General features: G+C 39.4%; 2 protein-coding genes across 2 annotated transcripts in view; one reads left to right on the top strand and one right to left on the bottom strand.

Annotated features, from left to right (window-relative positions):
• Window positions 1-4,328: 4,328 nt before the first annotated feature.
• LOC104964595 (usherin) lies at window positions 4,329-8,819 on the top strand. The gene is made up of 5 exons (XM_010793424.1): window positions 4,329-4,411; window positions 5,275-5,382; window positions 5,484-5,555; window positions 5,636-5,809; window positions 6,682-8,819. Exons 1-5 carry the CDS (start codon window positions 4,355-4,357, stop codon window positions 6,769-6,771), a joined length of 501 nt encoding a protein of 166 aa, XP_010791726.1. The 5' UTR covers window positions 4,329-4,354; the 3' UTR covers window positions 6,772-8,819.
• LOC104965257 (fasciculation and elongation protein zeta-2-like) overlaps window positions 7,424-15,491 on the bottom strand; it is a 22,048-nt gene continuing 13,980 nt past the window's right edge. The window contains exons 5-11 of the mRNA XM_010794214.1: window positions 14,284-14,425; window positions 13,388-13,515; window positions 12,813-12,962; window positions 12,497-12,577; window positions 11,874-11,949; window positions 11,645-11,710; window positions 7,424-10,363 (exon numbers count right to left, since the gene is read on the bottom strand). Coding sequence (XP_010792516.1) covers window positions 10,347-10,363; window positions 11,645-11,710; window positions 11,874-11,949; window positions 12,497-12,577; window positions 12,813-12,962; window positions 13,388-13,515; window positions 14,284-14,425 — 660 coding nt within the window. The 3' untranslated portion in view covers window positions 7,424-10,346. The remainder of the gene's footprint in view (window positions 10,364-11,644; window positions 11,711-11,873; window positions 11,950-12,496; window positions 12,578-12,812; window positions 12,963-13,387; window positions 13,516-14,283; window positions 14,426-15,491) is intronic.

The following is a 15,491-nucleotide window of genomic DNA, read 5'->3' as shown; positions in this document are numbered from 1 at the left end:
ATTGCTCCTAAAAAGTTTTGTTGGCACTGACACCAATCAACAGTTGTGCGTCGACTCGGCAGGGATCAAGGCACGTGAATACACTGAACAATCAGGGCAAGGCTTTTTAGGATAAAACACTTAAAGAGACAGGGGCCAAAACTAAGCTTCTAGATTGAGGGTGAACACAGGTTTATTCAGACAGTATGAGAAAAAAGGTGTTTTTTTAACAAAAAAAGCATTTCAAATTCAATTATCAACCCAAAAAATTGCTTGATATATCCCCTTTAATGTTCATATTGTTACATACATGTTTTTAGTGTCCATTAATATGATAAATGATACATTTATGATGATTTTTATAAAATGACATACAAAGACAAATACAAGGGAACAAACTGCTATGGTTTATACACAGTGACAAATCAATGGCAGGTTTAGAACCGTTTGAATAAATATCTATCAAACAAATTAAGAAATATTGAGCTTGAAGGTTTATTCTGCACCTCAGAAAAATAAAATCTTAACTCAAGGTCCCCTTGCTAGATTTCTTCCATTGCTTTCAGCAGTATCTTGCTTGTTTATATGCTGCTTGCTGCTAGATCCAGTAGATGTTTCAAATCAAGTGTTTCAAATGTCTCTTACAACCAGGTTTTACAGCAATCATTTTGAAAATGTAATTGTAAATTATTGAGATGATGAGCAGCACTCTGCTTTTGTTAGACCGGGGATTAAAGAAGAAGATATTTTGTGGGATTACATGCTTTTTGATTGAGTTTGCAGTCGATAAAGGAAATATCAACTGGAGAGAGGTGCAGCCTTTAGGGGCAATCAGTCACGATTGGTTCTGTAACATGAAGCCTGTGATCTTATTTGTACGTTTAAGAAGAGGAGAGGAGACAATGAAGAATAAAAATGGATGATTGAATAGAAAGATAAACACAAATCCAAAGGGAACCCATTCGTCCTTCATCTGTCAGCAGAAAACAATGTCTTTATTTTCCTGTGGTTAAAACTCACAAAGATGTTTGAGCCGTCAGTAAGTGAGTTAGTGATCTTGAGTGATATATTCCTGCATGTCCCTCTTCTTAAATGAGTTAGTGTGTGTCTAGAGGCCGTGTCGCCCAGACACCTCGGTGATGGATGAGGCCCTGAGGATATGGGCTGTAAAAAAAGGCTGATTCTGGCACTCAAGGGTGAGATCATTTCCTCAATAAAAAAGCATTGTCCCGAATCATCATGGCAAGGTATGAATGCTGATTAGAGTATTAGACTATGGGCAGCTTTTCTGTAAAAAATAAATCAAATTAGTTAATGTGGGGGCCTCCGCTCATACCGAGTGCTGATGTCTGGACCTGGGGACCGATGGCTCAAAGATTAAAAAGAATGTTATATAATCACTTTGGAAACATTATGATGTAACGTATGCTCAAATTTGTTCTAAAGCAATGCTGGGTTTCACATACAACGCTTTTGTAATGGGCTACATTGTTTTAGGTCTTAGACAGCTAGGGGTGTCCAACATGTTTTCCATATACAGAAAAACATATGAAGGGCTGGGCCCCTCACTAGAGGTATAATGTCTCATAAGTTAAGTTATAAGTTAGCAAAATCAATCAAATGTAGGTAAAGTATTCTTCATACTCTGTTTTAAGAAACAGCCTACATCACAGCTTTCCATAGGATTATTTATTTTATTACAAAAGGTGTTTCCATCTCATATCTTAAAACAGAAGCGTCAGATTGCTTATAATAAGGGGGAATAGGAAGGGTGTATTTCAAGCTTACAATGTTAATAAGTTATTGGGCTATTTTTTATGAACTAAGATTTGTTAGAAAAAAACGTTTTCAACTTAAATTGACTGAATTTATTTGAAAAGTGAGCTTATTGAAACATTAATACTATACTGTGTAGTATATGTTTGCATATATTTAAGAATTACCACATAAGACAAGCACAAGTTTCATGTGTGGGCCTTATTCCACTACGATTTTCGAATTTGATGAGGGCCAATTCAAAATGGACGACGGGCTGCAGTTGGACCCCGCGCCGTAGTTTGGACACCCCTGGTCTAAGACATTACAATAAGCTTCAATGTGGCCTTACCATTACATTTGATTACCAATTAGAATTCTTTAAAATATGGCTGTCTTTTTTTTCTTTATATGAATACGCAAATATGTATTCATTTCAAAAGTGTTGTACTTCATGCCTATAGAAGAATCGAATACCAGACTAGTTTTGGTGTCTCTGCTGCCATTGACTCATAATGGGAAACACAGCAGCTGCTTAGCGCCATCATGTGGTTATTCACCTCATTGCATATAGAAATAGATAAAGAATGAAACACTAACACTCTAAAAGTAGTTGTGTCTTACTCGTCCAGTATATATTACACTGCTGCATCGATCTGGAGTCATAGGGTTACATAATATGGAAGCTATTAAGAGAAATTGAGACATATCAATAATAAAACTGCTGATTCGTTCATAAAACATATCCACATGTGTTTGTTTCTTACTGTGATATTGTGATTTAAAATACCTGCAATACTCCATGATTATAGTCATTGACATATTATGTGAAAGACAATAAAGAACAGAACAAACATAATAATAAACTAATAAATAAAAGTGCAACATAAAAATGGAAACAAGTTGACTAGTTGAGTATTGTGCAGTGTAGAAAGAGCTGCTCAAGGTTGCACAGTATTTTCCCTCTAAAAAGATTAAGAAATGGATTCCATACTCTATTATATGTCTGTTTGAGCCCCTAAATAAGTATATGTTTTCTGAAATGTAATAAAGTAGGTTATTCTTTCAGGTAATTTCCTTTTATGCAACATGCTTTCATGAAATGTAATACCTACAGTGTTGTGTGACCTCACTGAGGAGTTCCTGCATTAATGTAAGACATCATTGACTCTGGGAATGTTAAGTGCTGTTACCTTCTTTTCAACATTAATCATACAGTAAGAAGTAAACACAAGACCCATAGGGCATTTATTCCTATAAGAAATGATAAAGAACTGCATCAGAGGGGTGGTATGGTTACGACCATTCTGCAGGTAAACTGACACCTGACACCTGGCTGTTGCCATGGCGCTGCTGAAAAAAAAGCAAAGGGAGTTCTGTCTCGAGAAGGACACACACTCCTGCGAGACACTTTTTTCGAGCTCATATCTTTGAACCCTGTGCTCTCCAGGAAACACTCGCCTCAGGGAACAGGACATGGGGATGTTTGTCTAAAGTCTCTCCTGCCCTGTGTACGTTCAGCATGTGAACGCATCGTGGTGTGAATTGTGAAATATTGATGGGCTGACAGGTGCGATCCTAAACGCAACACAGGTCTTTGCCCTTCAGATCGATGTGTCACACAGCGAGGGGCTGCCAGCACCCCTGCATCAGGCCGAACCACGGACCTCAGTACTGGTGAGTCTCTGTGTGGACACATTTATTTATTTCCCATCAGCCCCTCCAAACTCTTACCTGTTTTTCTCCTTCTGTTCATAAGAATTCATACTGTCTTGTTGGATGCAGGAATAGTTGCATTGTTATATTCATTATGTTGACTTCAGGGTATAACTCTACATGTTCAAGACTTAAGAGGTGTGAAGGAGTTGATAAAAAAGTGGCTGGAGTTAAGGAGTGTGTTGCAGGGTAAAAACTAGGCTATGAGATCAAGTATGTCTCTGGTTACAGTGTTATCTCTTCTACAGCACATGTGATCGCCTTTCTATCTAACAGAGACTTGAGTGATGTATTCCTATCAAATGTGAACCCACGAGAAGTCTAAATACAAAACTTACAACCAGAATAAGAGACATTTAGCGGAGCAATGTATATGTTCTGCACCTTGGCAAGTTAAATATATTTTAACAAAAACTGTGTATAAAAAATATATGTCTGAATTTAGCCTCTAAAATGGTTTGACCAATTTGAAGCTAATGTAGCCTATTTGCAGGATTCGGGCTGTTCTACATTTGTTTGCTAATGGTTGATTGTTCATTTTGTAAGTAGCTTTGGATAACAATGTCTAAAGGATCCAGATACACCATTTATTTAAAATTAGCCTATATGAAAATTGTCTTACAAATTTCATCTGGTTTTTAAAATAGCGTCAGGTAATAATCCTTATTCTGTAGTCCAGAAAAAGGACGTAGCATTGTTGTTAAATATATGCTAAAACTCCCTAATAGTAATATAATTTACATACTTTATTCTGGGTGTCATAATGTCTATCAAGATCCAAATGTTTTGTTCCCCTTCAGATTCACGGAGCCTCACTCCTCCTGCAGGGGGAGGTGGAGGTGAGCGGGCGGAGGGGGGGCAGGGAGGACAGCCTCTGATCCGAGAGCTGTGGTTCATCGTGGTGATGGCAGCCGTCGCCCTGCTGCTGCTCGCCATCGTGCTGGGGGTCACGCTCCATAAGGTAAGGGACCGTTAAGATGGTGAAGGTGGGGCACAGTTATGTACTGTTTAATCTGTAATCATATTTTATAAATGCTTATTTTGTTTGTAAACTCTTAACCTGTAAAGTAACTAAAGCTGTATGAATGCACTTTGGTAAAGATACAGTATAATATTTCCTCTGGAATGAAGTGGAGTAGAAGAAAGTAGTTTAACATTTAATTACTCAAGTAAAGTCAGTGGTGGGAAGTATTTTCTCAAGTACTGTACCATTTTGACATACTTGCACTTTTTTGGAGTATTTCCATTTCATGTTTCTTTGTATTCCTCTACAATTCTGAGGTAAATATTGTACTTTTCCCCACTACATTTGTGTAGTACTTTTAGTTACTTAGTTAGATATAGATTAGAAAAAATGATCAATAATAGAATCAACACTTCAATAGGACTTCTCTATAAATAAATAGTACTATAAATAATAGGATTCACATGCTACCCTGCAGTAAATAAAGTAATTTAAATTAGTTCCATCTTTACCAGCTTGATAAACACTTTATTACATGAATAATTATAATCAAACAAATCATATATGATTGTGAAATGGGCCAATCAGCATAATGAGTACTTTTACTTTTGGTAATTTTAGTATATTTTGATGCCAATACTTTTGCCATCAGCACTTTTACTTGAGTAACATTTAGTAAAAGTGCTACTTGTAAGAGTATTACTACACTCTGGTACTTCTACTTTTACTTACTGTACACAATCTGAGTACTTTTCCATCCTGGAAAAAGTGAACAAAAACTCAATATTTGAGTACTTGAGTAAATGTACTTGGTTTTTTTCTACCCTGAGTACAGGTCAGTATCTGTCTTTTCCCTGCAGGCCCTGAACAAGCCCCCCTTCACCAGAGAGAGACCCCCGCTGGTGTCCCTGCCCCTTCAGAAGAGGAGGAACCCCATAGCTGTTTATCCTGCCAGCAACTCTGTTTTTGTGAGGACACATTTATTTACTAATCCCTATTTACTATATAAAGAATGAACCTGCTTAATTTATTTATTTATGTATTATACATTTGCTATCTTTTTATTCAGTTTGACGCTGTGCCTGACACAGCAGGCTTCTCCAACAGTGTAACACTGAAAGGCTTCACCATGAAGTTAGAGGTAAAAATCATCACATATTAAAAAAAGTGTACCCGCACACGTGCATGGCAGTAACAGCCCTCTCTCTCCGCTCCCAACAGGAAGTGCTGGAGGTTAAATGTGAGCCCATGGATGAGGAGGCACCTCAGGGTGAGCTGGGGATCCTCAGCGTGAACTCCCTGAGGCGCAGCGTCAGCCAGGTGATGGACGGGAAGTCCCTCACAGGGGACGACGACACGTGGGACCCAAACATATCCGGCCATGACAGTGGGATGGTGAGAGACCCCCAAACATTATTAAACTACGATATTATATCAGACAATGCTCCCACCACGGTCACATACAGAGTTAACTGTGTGCTGTTAATTCAGAGCATTTTCAAAACATGTTTTCCCAGCTGCACGCTAATGTACCAAAAAGGGGGAAATAGGGATTCTAGAAGTTAGAGTTATACAGTAAATATAAATGTTAGTGTAAATCTCTGCCAGTTGTGTCTCTCTTTGTCAAGATGGAACCAAGTAAACAAAAACAGCATTTGATCATAACATATCCAATGTGGAGTTAATCCACAGATGCTCCGGTTCAAATGAAACCAAACTTTTCTATGGGTATCAAAACAAAAGGCTATATTTGGCCTACAACAGGCTCCAAAAGGCTGGTTTTTAGCCTAGTTTATTGCCGGAAATTTCAAATGCAACTTGGCCATCAAAATATAATGAAAAATGTATGTAGCACATAAAATGGTATAGTTTATTACACTAATTGTAAGTCAATTTGAGTCAGCTAAATTAAATGTAATGCCTTGTCAAGTAGAATGCCTTTTGTTACTGAAGCATGTGTTGATCAGTGGCTGGTTAAGAGGAGTCAGCAGTCAATGAAGGTATAAAAAAAGTTAATAAAATATGCTTCTCAAAAAATGTGAATTAACGCAACCACAAGAGGTCCTTGAGGGTACAGTCATAAATGAGCATAACGAATATTAAGCTAATGGGTCAAGTAGTATGGGAGATTAGCTGTGGAGAGAGAGAGAAAGATACACATACACACAAATTATCTCTATAGTCTTTTGTCCTGCCAAAACAACTCCAAGTGACTTGAATTAAACTGCTGACTCATGTTTAAAAAGCTCTGTCCTTCTCCTTTGCAGTTCATGGACGATGAGGAATTTGTTGACACTGTCAAAGGTTTCAGCACGGTGAGGAAGGAGCACACCATGTTCACTGACACCAACCTGTGACCCGGGCTGACCTTTGACCCCTGACAGGACACAACCAGTCAAAGTGTCACTGTGCCTGCTAGATAGCTGTAAACGGTTCAGAATCCGGTTCAGACACAGTTCGAGGTGGAGTTCCTTTTTTCCGGAAATGAGAAATGCAGATAAAAAAGACTCATGACAAATCACTGGAGTAACTGTGGCAACTGGGAGGAGAAAGGAAGCGAGGATGAGACAGTCCTGATATTTTAGAGCAAAGCTGGTCGAGAGGAAGCAGCTGCTTTTGCTTAGGATATAAACTGTGAGCACACATTAGGAAATAGAAAAAGCAAAGATACTGTATATAGACGCAGAAGGACATTCTGTTTAATCTATTTCAGATTGTTTGGAGGGGGACGTACTTATTTTACAGACACATTCATTTGCAAAAAGCTCTATTTTTTGGTTAGTGAAAAAGCAAAACATGTCTGTGAACCAGAGGAAACTTTAATTAATCAAAATTATTTATTATAATTATTTTTGATTAAAACAACTGTAACTGGGTTCATGTCACCATTGTCACTGTATCAGCTGATATTAAGCATTCCTTTATAGGATGAGAAAATGTTCCCTGAGATAATTTATAAAGGAATAATAAGATAATCATTTTACACAAACACACAGTAAGCTGAAACCACAGTGTTCACATATTCATTTATTTTCAATTGAGTTGCAATGCAATGTGGGCACAAAACACTTGTACCATTACAGTCAATAATATGGTAACAAAACTGAACATTTACATAATAAATTAATATACTGCAGTACCACATGAGACGGTAAACATAAAACCTCCAATCGGGGAATTATATTGCATTAAAACAAAAAGGATATGGTTTAATGTACAAAAATGTTTAGGCATTTACAAAGGCAGCCTTTTTCCGTTTGCTTGTTCTGTCGTGCATGTATAAATATAGATCTCTAAATTGTAGTTACACTGATATGTCCGCTAACAGATTTATGGCCTGAGATGGGATCCAGAGCCTCCAGTGACTTTCCGTTTCGTTATAAAATGAAAGGTTATTTAAGCTTTTTAAAAGACAAGGATCAACAATTTTTTGTATAAATGCCCTTTTTCGATATCTTCTAAATAGTTTGAATTAATGCTTTATGCATTCAATTTTTGACATGCACTTGTCCCTTTAGTGTGATCGTTATACCTCTGTAAACAAATTAACCATTCTTAGAAATGTGTGTGCAGCAGTAAAGTGCTTGTAGCACATGCTAGGGTAAAAATGTGTACAAAGCTGGGAACAGCAGAAACAACAGTCACATATAAATAGTTAAATATAGCACTGCAAGCTTTTGTTTTCTTTTACAAAAGATAAAAATGGACCCCTCGAATTTCAGCAACCGGTTGTGCACTCTTCCCAAATGTTTGCTAACTTTATCACACCCCTTCGTCATCTTCCTACACCATTTTCACCTGGAAGCATGCATGAGAAACATGCTTAAGAATGTTTAAACCAGTGAAGTAAATTCCTTTTTTCATAACAGTTTCACCTTTTCCTACAAAGTTTAGATGCGTTATCGTCGCTAAACTGCTACACCAAGTGGATGCTACTGAGCCGCTTAAATGCTAGCTACACCTACCACTACTACTAATATCATTACTAAGCTTATTCTAGGACTAAATTAAGTGACAAATCACGACATTATCAACATCTGTAATGTTAACCTGGTTTAGTCAAGATAATTAACTCCACTGGCTCATCCAGGTATCATTTGTAGATAGAAGTGCAGCAGAGTCTAGCTAATATACCTGTTGCCAAAACATTACAAAGACTCAGGAATGTTAGTACCTTTCAGAGGAAGATTTTAAACTAGTAACACTGATGATCGTACCTGAGAGCTAGACTGGACCTGATGTTGACGCTGGGTGGTGCACCGGTAGTAGCTGGTTATCTGAACGTTAGCGTAGCGACACATACGCTGTGCTAGTTGGCGGTACAAGGTTTTAAAGGGGCGCTCCAGTGATTAAGTATGGCACTTTTCTAATGATGGTAGACTTGCAATAGACACAAAAATAAGAGCCTATAGATGTTAGAAATGTTCTGACTTCTAGTCCGTACCATGTGCCGAGCTAAAACACTCACTGGATCCTACATTTCCCATAATGGAACTCTGTAGTGTTTTGGTTTAGTTAATCCGTTGGTGCACTGAGTTTGTAACAAAGGTTGTTGTGTCGTAGTTTCAGGCCCAAATCAAAATGAACCTGATGACATCACCATGACATCATTGGGTCATTTCCTTAGAAAATCTACTCCTAAATGTAGACGACAAACTTTTTAACTGTTTTTACAGGGTGAGTAGTGCTCTGAATGAAATGTTTAAGGTGTAAAATCAGTGGAGTACCCCTTTAAGGCTGGTTTAATTCCTTGTGAAGACTTGCAGGGTAAACAGTTGGACGCATGACAACAACCCTTCATGTTTTGGCACTGCTAGCTAACGCTAATCTAGCGAGACGTACTGTTCATAAATTCACCAAATATTCCACTACTACATGACCAGATCACTGATAGACTAAAGTGCTACCACAACAGTTAAAGGGTTAACAGTCAGAGAAAACCCACTTATAACAGAAGATTAACTACACAATTATCAAACCTAATGTTAACAACACTATTTACCTAAATGATACGTTTTCTACTTATGCGAACATTTTATACGAGGTATTTTTTAGACGCATTGTTATGACGACTTTCTGGGGAAGTGATAAAGTTGTTGGGGGGGAGGTCGCTACTCGAGGGCTCAGAGGTCAATGGACAGCATTTACAAAATGGTGTTGCTGTGTGGTCACAAAAGGTGGAAAGTCCCTAATCTCACTTTAAAAACAATTCCATCTCCAAAAATATGATTTACAAGTTTGCTCATCCAGCTATTACTTTCTCACGTCGTTTTACCTTTTTTTCAATCTTTCAAAAAATAAAAGTTCCTAAAAACTGTGCAATTTCTCTTAATCGTATACAAAATATTTCATTTTTAACATTCCAAAAGCCAAAATTGAGCTTTAACAGAAAACCAACATGCAAAAGACCAGTTAAATCACGAGTTTGGATTTTAAATTAAAGGGTATGCTTAACCCCGACATTATGCAGTCAATCAGCCATTTTGACAGAATTTGTATTCCCCCAATGCATAAGATGATACAAATGCGTTTCATAAAACAGACAGATTGGACTGCTTTTCCCTTAAAGACAAAGCCCAGGGATTACAATACACCTGACCCTTCTCCATTCAAGTGCCACGGGCCAATAAGGAAGTGACTAATAATACTGATTGCTGGCATTCATAGACAAGTCAGCATGCAGTCCGGATATACAGGGTCCTAGCACTGATTAAGAATGAAAATAACTATACAGAGTGAGGAGTTATATCTAGAGTTAAAATCTTAGGAAAAACAAAGGTGGCAGAGAAAAAAACAGAAATGCCACAAGGAAAGAAAGTCTATGTGTTGGAAAAACATGGAGGAAAGACATATTTTGTATCCATTATCTTCGAGATTAGCAGAACCTCCTTCTGATGGTCCTACGGATGGTTCTGGAAACAGGAAGCTGGCTTTACGTGGGACAAAGCACTGCGGAGACAAGAAGAGATGTGCTTAAAGTTACGGCTGTTTTGATTCGCTCATGAAGGAGAGCTGTTAATGATGGAAGAGCAACTACCACGGAGAGGAAATGTGGGGTGAGAGAAGAGGAAGAAAAACAGGTGAGGAGCAGACAGCTGCCGCTACAAGCTCGCAGAAAACGGAGGAATTTAGGTGCATGAGTGTTTTCACGTGTTTCAGGGGAGGTGTAATGCAGCCACAGCACGATAGGCACTACAGCGAAGAGTGAGTGGGGGAGAGCGGCTGTTTTTGAAGGGGGGGGGGGGCCTACGAAGATGGACTGAGAGAAAGAAAGAGAAAAAAGGGGGCTCTGAAGAAGAAGAAGACTGGAGGTGAGAATCTGTGTTAGTTGTGTCAGTGCCTCACAAACCTCAGGTTCCACTGCTCTCATACCAGAGCTACCCAGAAGACAATGCAGCACAGACGAAAGACAAGGAAGGTACAGGTCAAAAGTGAAGGGTGGCAAGAAAAGCATTTCCCCCACCTTCCCGATTACTATCGCTTGTGTAGAGTGCTACTTTTCTACGGGGCATCCTGGTTCATTATACTGTTGACTTCCCTAGAAATAGAACATGTTGTACTTCCTCTTTCAAGCAAGATGTCAAGTGGAACCACCTCTTAACTCTCTCTAAAGTCACATTTGGGACGTGTTTTCTATGGATGTCTTGAAGGGCATCGACTCAGGAATACGTGACAAAGTAGTTTAACCAGGATGATTTTTTTGGAGTTTTGAAAATTGGAGGAGAGAAAGAAATTAAATGTGTGTGTTGTTGTAATACATATGTTGTCCACAAGGGGTTCAAGGGCACCACAATCCGATGGACTAAAAGCATTCACGTTTTCTTCCACCTGAGTTTTAATTACTCTATACAGTCTAAAGACAAGGAATGCACATTGATATGGTTTAAATACATTTGCTAACATGCTAACACACAATATATGTAACGAATTTAGCGGAGAGTTATGAGAATAAGATGCTAGCTAAACCTTTTTTCCACCTGTTGTTAAGTCATACCCACAAAACAGAGAACTATTTAGATCCAATTTAGAAAATGGAGCACCAGAGTTTGGTGTGTTTGTTATTGTAATACTTATGCCCGGAATTGTCTTGCCCCTTAGGGCTTTAGTACTTTTCATTGCTTTGAGTTTTTTTTTACATTGCTCCACCTTGATATTAGTGAAAACCCCTCACATTGATATCAAACGTGTGAGGAAGCAGTTCAAGCTAATAGAGGACGGCTGTGTGTTTACCTTTGAGGATGTAGTCTGTTAGCAGAGCTGGGACCTTCTCGCTGTCATCCCTCATGGCGTGGAGAACTAGGAAAGACAAAGGAGCACATTACATATAGAAAACATTAAAAAGTGCCGAGGCAAAACGAAGAAAAATTGCTTTAAAAAACAGCTGCAGAGATTATAGCAACTCATTTCATCAGGTTCCAGTAGGTGTGTTTTTTTATTGTGAGGGTGTTGATATACTCACTCTTTGTGAGGATCTGAAGGTCATCTACCGGAGGGGAGCCGGCTTTCTTCTCATAGGGGATTACTGTGGTTAGGTACTGAAAGAGAGGAGAGTGTAAGGCACAACGAATACATGCATGTTACCCATGCAGGTGGAGCATTTGAATAAAAATGAATTATTGCCCTTTGTTAGGAAGATAGTGTTAAAAAAGGATCTCAATTTCATGAATGTATGAACAGATGATAGGTAAGATCCTTATAGATAGGCACGTATTTAACTGGCAGCTGGTTTCAATATTGCAGACTAAATGTTTACTGAATAAGAAAGCAGTAATTATGCAACAGTGTTCTCTCTGCTTAAAACAGGAACAAGAAGGCAACACAATAACATTTGCAAAATTGACAAAACAATTACAAAAAATTGTAACATAATGAATCAAGGACAAGTGATGGAGAGAAATCAAGATATAAAGAACAAAGCATGACTGCAATAAAGAGAGCATAAAATCAACCAAAAACAGAAAAACAAATGGCCGACATGACACCAAAACACCAGCAGTAGCAGTGGAGAAGGACACATGCAAGTGGTCAAAATAAAAAGACAAAGAAAGAAGCATGAGCTGGATAAAGAAAGAGCAGGGGCACCTGTTTGTCCCCTCCTGTGGAGCCAAAAGTTTGACGGAGGCCATTTTGAATGACATTGGAGAGTCCCTCCAGAGTGAGGTTCTACAAGGAGCGAGAGGAAGGAAAAAGAGAGTAAAGAGGTTTCTATTTGAAGCGAAAGGAAGGAAAAGGTTTAAGAGAAGCCCACGGTGTGAAAGCACCATGCAAACTGCAGAGTCATGCATCGAGCGTTTCTGCTCCTACTTTGAAGAAGTGTGTGTCTGTTTCACTCATCGTCATTATAATGATGCATTCGGGGCAAAATGTTTTGTCCTTTCCGTGTCCCCACATGACTCACCGTGCCCGGTATGTGCGTGCTGGCGGTCCTCCGGCCGTTGGGCCCGGTTGTCGTCGTGCTTCGGATTTTCTTCTTCTTCCGCAGCAGGTCGCGGTGCTCCTTCTGTCGGTTCTGCACGTCGATCAGCAGCGAGATGAAGCTGTTCTTCACCTGGTTTAATAGACAGAACGTTCTTTTTATTTTATGCTGGTTTTCAGGATCAAACGACAATACAAGATTCAACATCCTCTTTATGCAACACTTAAAAAGAAACCTATTTTTATCTGCTGTTAAAAATACCCAGCGACAGTCACGTCATAAAGCAAAAAGAAGTGAGATTCACTGACCTCGCTCCGGTGTACTGTGAGCAATGCGCTCTGTTTAAACAGATGTTCAAATCGCTGTTTTCTTCAAAATAGAACTAGCATTTTGGAGCTTACGACCAAAAACGACTGGAATTGTCTGACTGATTCTGAGTGCTGTTAATGATTTTCTGACTGGTTCTTAGCTTTGACTAGACTCCAGATGCAGTTTATGTTGTTGCCTGGTTGTGGTTTGCGAAGGAAAGTATTAAAAGAGGATTCAAATCAAAGTACCTCCTTTTCATAGTCCAGTTCGTCTCGCAGGGCCAGAGCCTGGATCAGCTCTTCACTGTAGCGGCGGATGGCCGTCTCCACTTCCTCCAGAGTCTCGGTCAGCTCGGACACAGACAGCTGACGCAGGCCTGAGGAGGAGGAGGAAGAGGAGGAGGTCAGCATGAGAGGATGGAGAGGGGTGTGATAGTTACTTTGATTGGAACACAGGATATCATTTTAATGTTGTTTTTCACATCAGTATATTTTCACTATTTATATTGAACTACTCTTTTTACCGCTATTCACAACCTATTTTTCCCTCTCTGCTCTGTGTAAAAAGGCTGCAATTCAGTTGAGTGTTCACCTAATTTTTGTGATATTCGTTCATGACTTTTTTTAAATGAGAAAATAATAATAATAAATAATTTCGTTTTTTTGCATTTGCTGTCTATGATAAATGGTGTAAATTGGGGGGGCTGGAGGGTAAGTCACTCCAGGCATGAGTAATCAGCTCAGTGTAAATATTGTGAATGCACTTAATGATACTGATTATGTCTGATTAGTTAACACATAACATATTGTAGTTCGATTATGCAGATATCTGAAACTAAATCTATAGCCTTGAGGGTGCAGCTGCTCCGTCTACAGCTGTCTGGCATCAGAAAGAGTTTTTCAAGCCAAATAAACGCTGTTGATTATATAACAAGTAGAAATAACCTAATTGCTGTTTGCTTTTGTTACACGTTACGTAAGAATATGTGTGTGGCTGTTTCTTCGTGTTCCAGACAGTGCGACCCATTACACTTCACTGAGTGATTTAGAATACAGTGAAATGGCAGCAGAGAGGGAAAAAGCACAGCTGAGAGGACAACAAGCTTTATTTTCTTATCGAAGATCAACGCGGCGGGGGCACTCACGGTCCTCGTAGCTGGTGTTGGAGCCGGAGCGCTTCAGGCAGTGGAAGTCCTGAGAGAGCATGGAGAGGTCGGACTGGGAGGGGCTCTCATCGTCCTCGGGGTCCGGAGACTCCTGCATCATCTCCTCGATCTCCTCTATCACCTAAACAACACATGTTAGATATTTAACTTTAATGTGTGAATTAGTGTGTCTGTTTTTTATTTAGTGTTGGTCTGTATGGAAAGAGAGGATGAGGGATTGTCATTTACTAGGAGCAGTTCACAGCTTGAAACCTTTTGTAGAGGCTAAGCCAACGCTTTAAGCCTCTGAGGATCCGCTTGGTGGTTGTAATTGACGCACACAAGGTTTGCTGCCGAATAAAAGTCAGTTCGAAACAGTCCATTTATTTCCCTTTTTTACTGGTTTCTTTGTTTCAATCACCACACGATATTTATGGTTTACACAATACCTTTTGCTTTGTTTGTAATCCCGTGTTTGTGTGTGTGCTCTCCGTGTGTCGTCCGTGCGTGTTCTCCGTGTGTGTTCAAAAACTGTATGGGCCTTCCGGCGGAACCTCTCACCAACAAACATAGGTTCCTACCTTTATACCCACAGTTAATTAGACCCTCCAGAAAAACTCGATTTTGCGATCGCAGAATTTACCGCATAATCAGCAAAATGGTGCAGATTGTTAAAAGGCCACATATTTATCAAAAGGCCGCACACAAAGTTGAGAGAAAAATAGTTAACTCGTGTTGACGTGAAGTAGTGATGATGATGACGCGACGTCATCAGCTCGCGCATCACAGAAGGTAAACAACACCGTAGAGTGAACGTGTGGAACTCACACGAGAGAGAAAACACCAAGATGAAAAGATCTGATCCATCTCATTTATCGACGAACATTTCTGTTAAAGACCGGGCAAAGCAGTACCCCGATGTCTTTCACGAAAGTGGGGGGAAACTATTCTGCACCCCGTGCAACTGTGTGTTGGAGCATAAGTCTTAGAGAAAATCGACGGTGACGACCCACTTTGATTAATTCAAACATTCGAAAATACTTTCTGCTGCTGCGGACAAGAAAGCCAAACAACTCACGTTCACCGAGGCATCAACCTCCAAAACCCTTTCGAGGGCTACAAGAAACGAAGTGAGTAGCCTACAAGATTGAAGGTGGTCAGATAACGAACGAGTAAATGAAAACAGAATGAGAAGGAGAAGTGTGTGT

Source organism: Notothenia coriiceps, unplaced genomic scaffold (assembly GCF_000735185.1).
Source record: "Notothenia coriiceps isolate Sejong01 unplaced genomic scaffold, NC01 NC01_scaffold00037244, whole genome shotgun sequence".
Taxonomy (NCBI): Eukaryota; Metazoa; Chordata; class Actinopteri; order Perciformes; family Nototheniidae; genus Notothenia; species Notothenia coriiceps.
This window is presented reverse-complemented; position numbering and strand designations above follow the sequence as displayed.

Bases quoted from the DNA above. Each gene is read 5' to 3' on its own strand.
- LOC104964595 (XM_010793424.1), top strand. From the start codon at position 4,355: ATGGCAGCCGTCGCCCTGCTGCTGCTCGCCATCGTGCTGGGGGTCACG. The intron at 4,412-5,274 runs GTAAGGGACCGT...TTTTCCCTGCAG, and splicing joins TGGGGGTCACGCTCCATAAG to GCCCTGAACAAGCCCCCCTT. The intron at 5,810-6,681 runs GTGAGAGACCCC...TCTCCTTTGCAG, and splicing joins CCGGCCATGACAGTGGGATG to TTCATGGACGATGAGGAATT.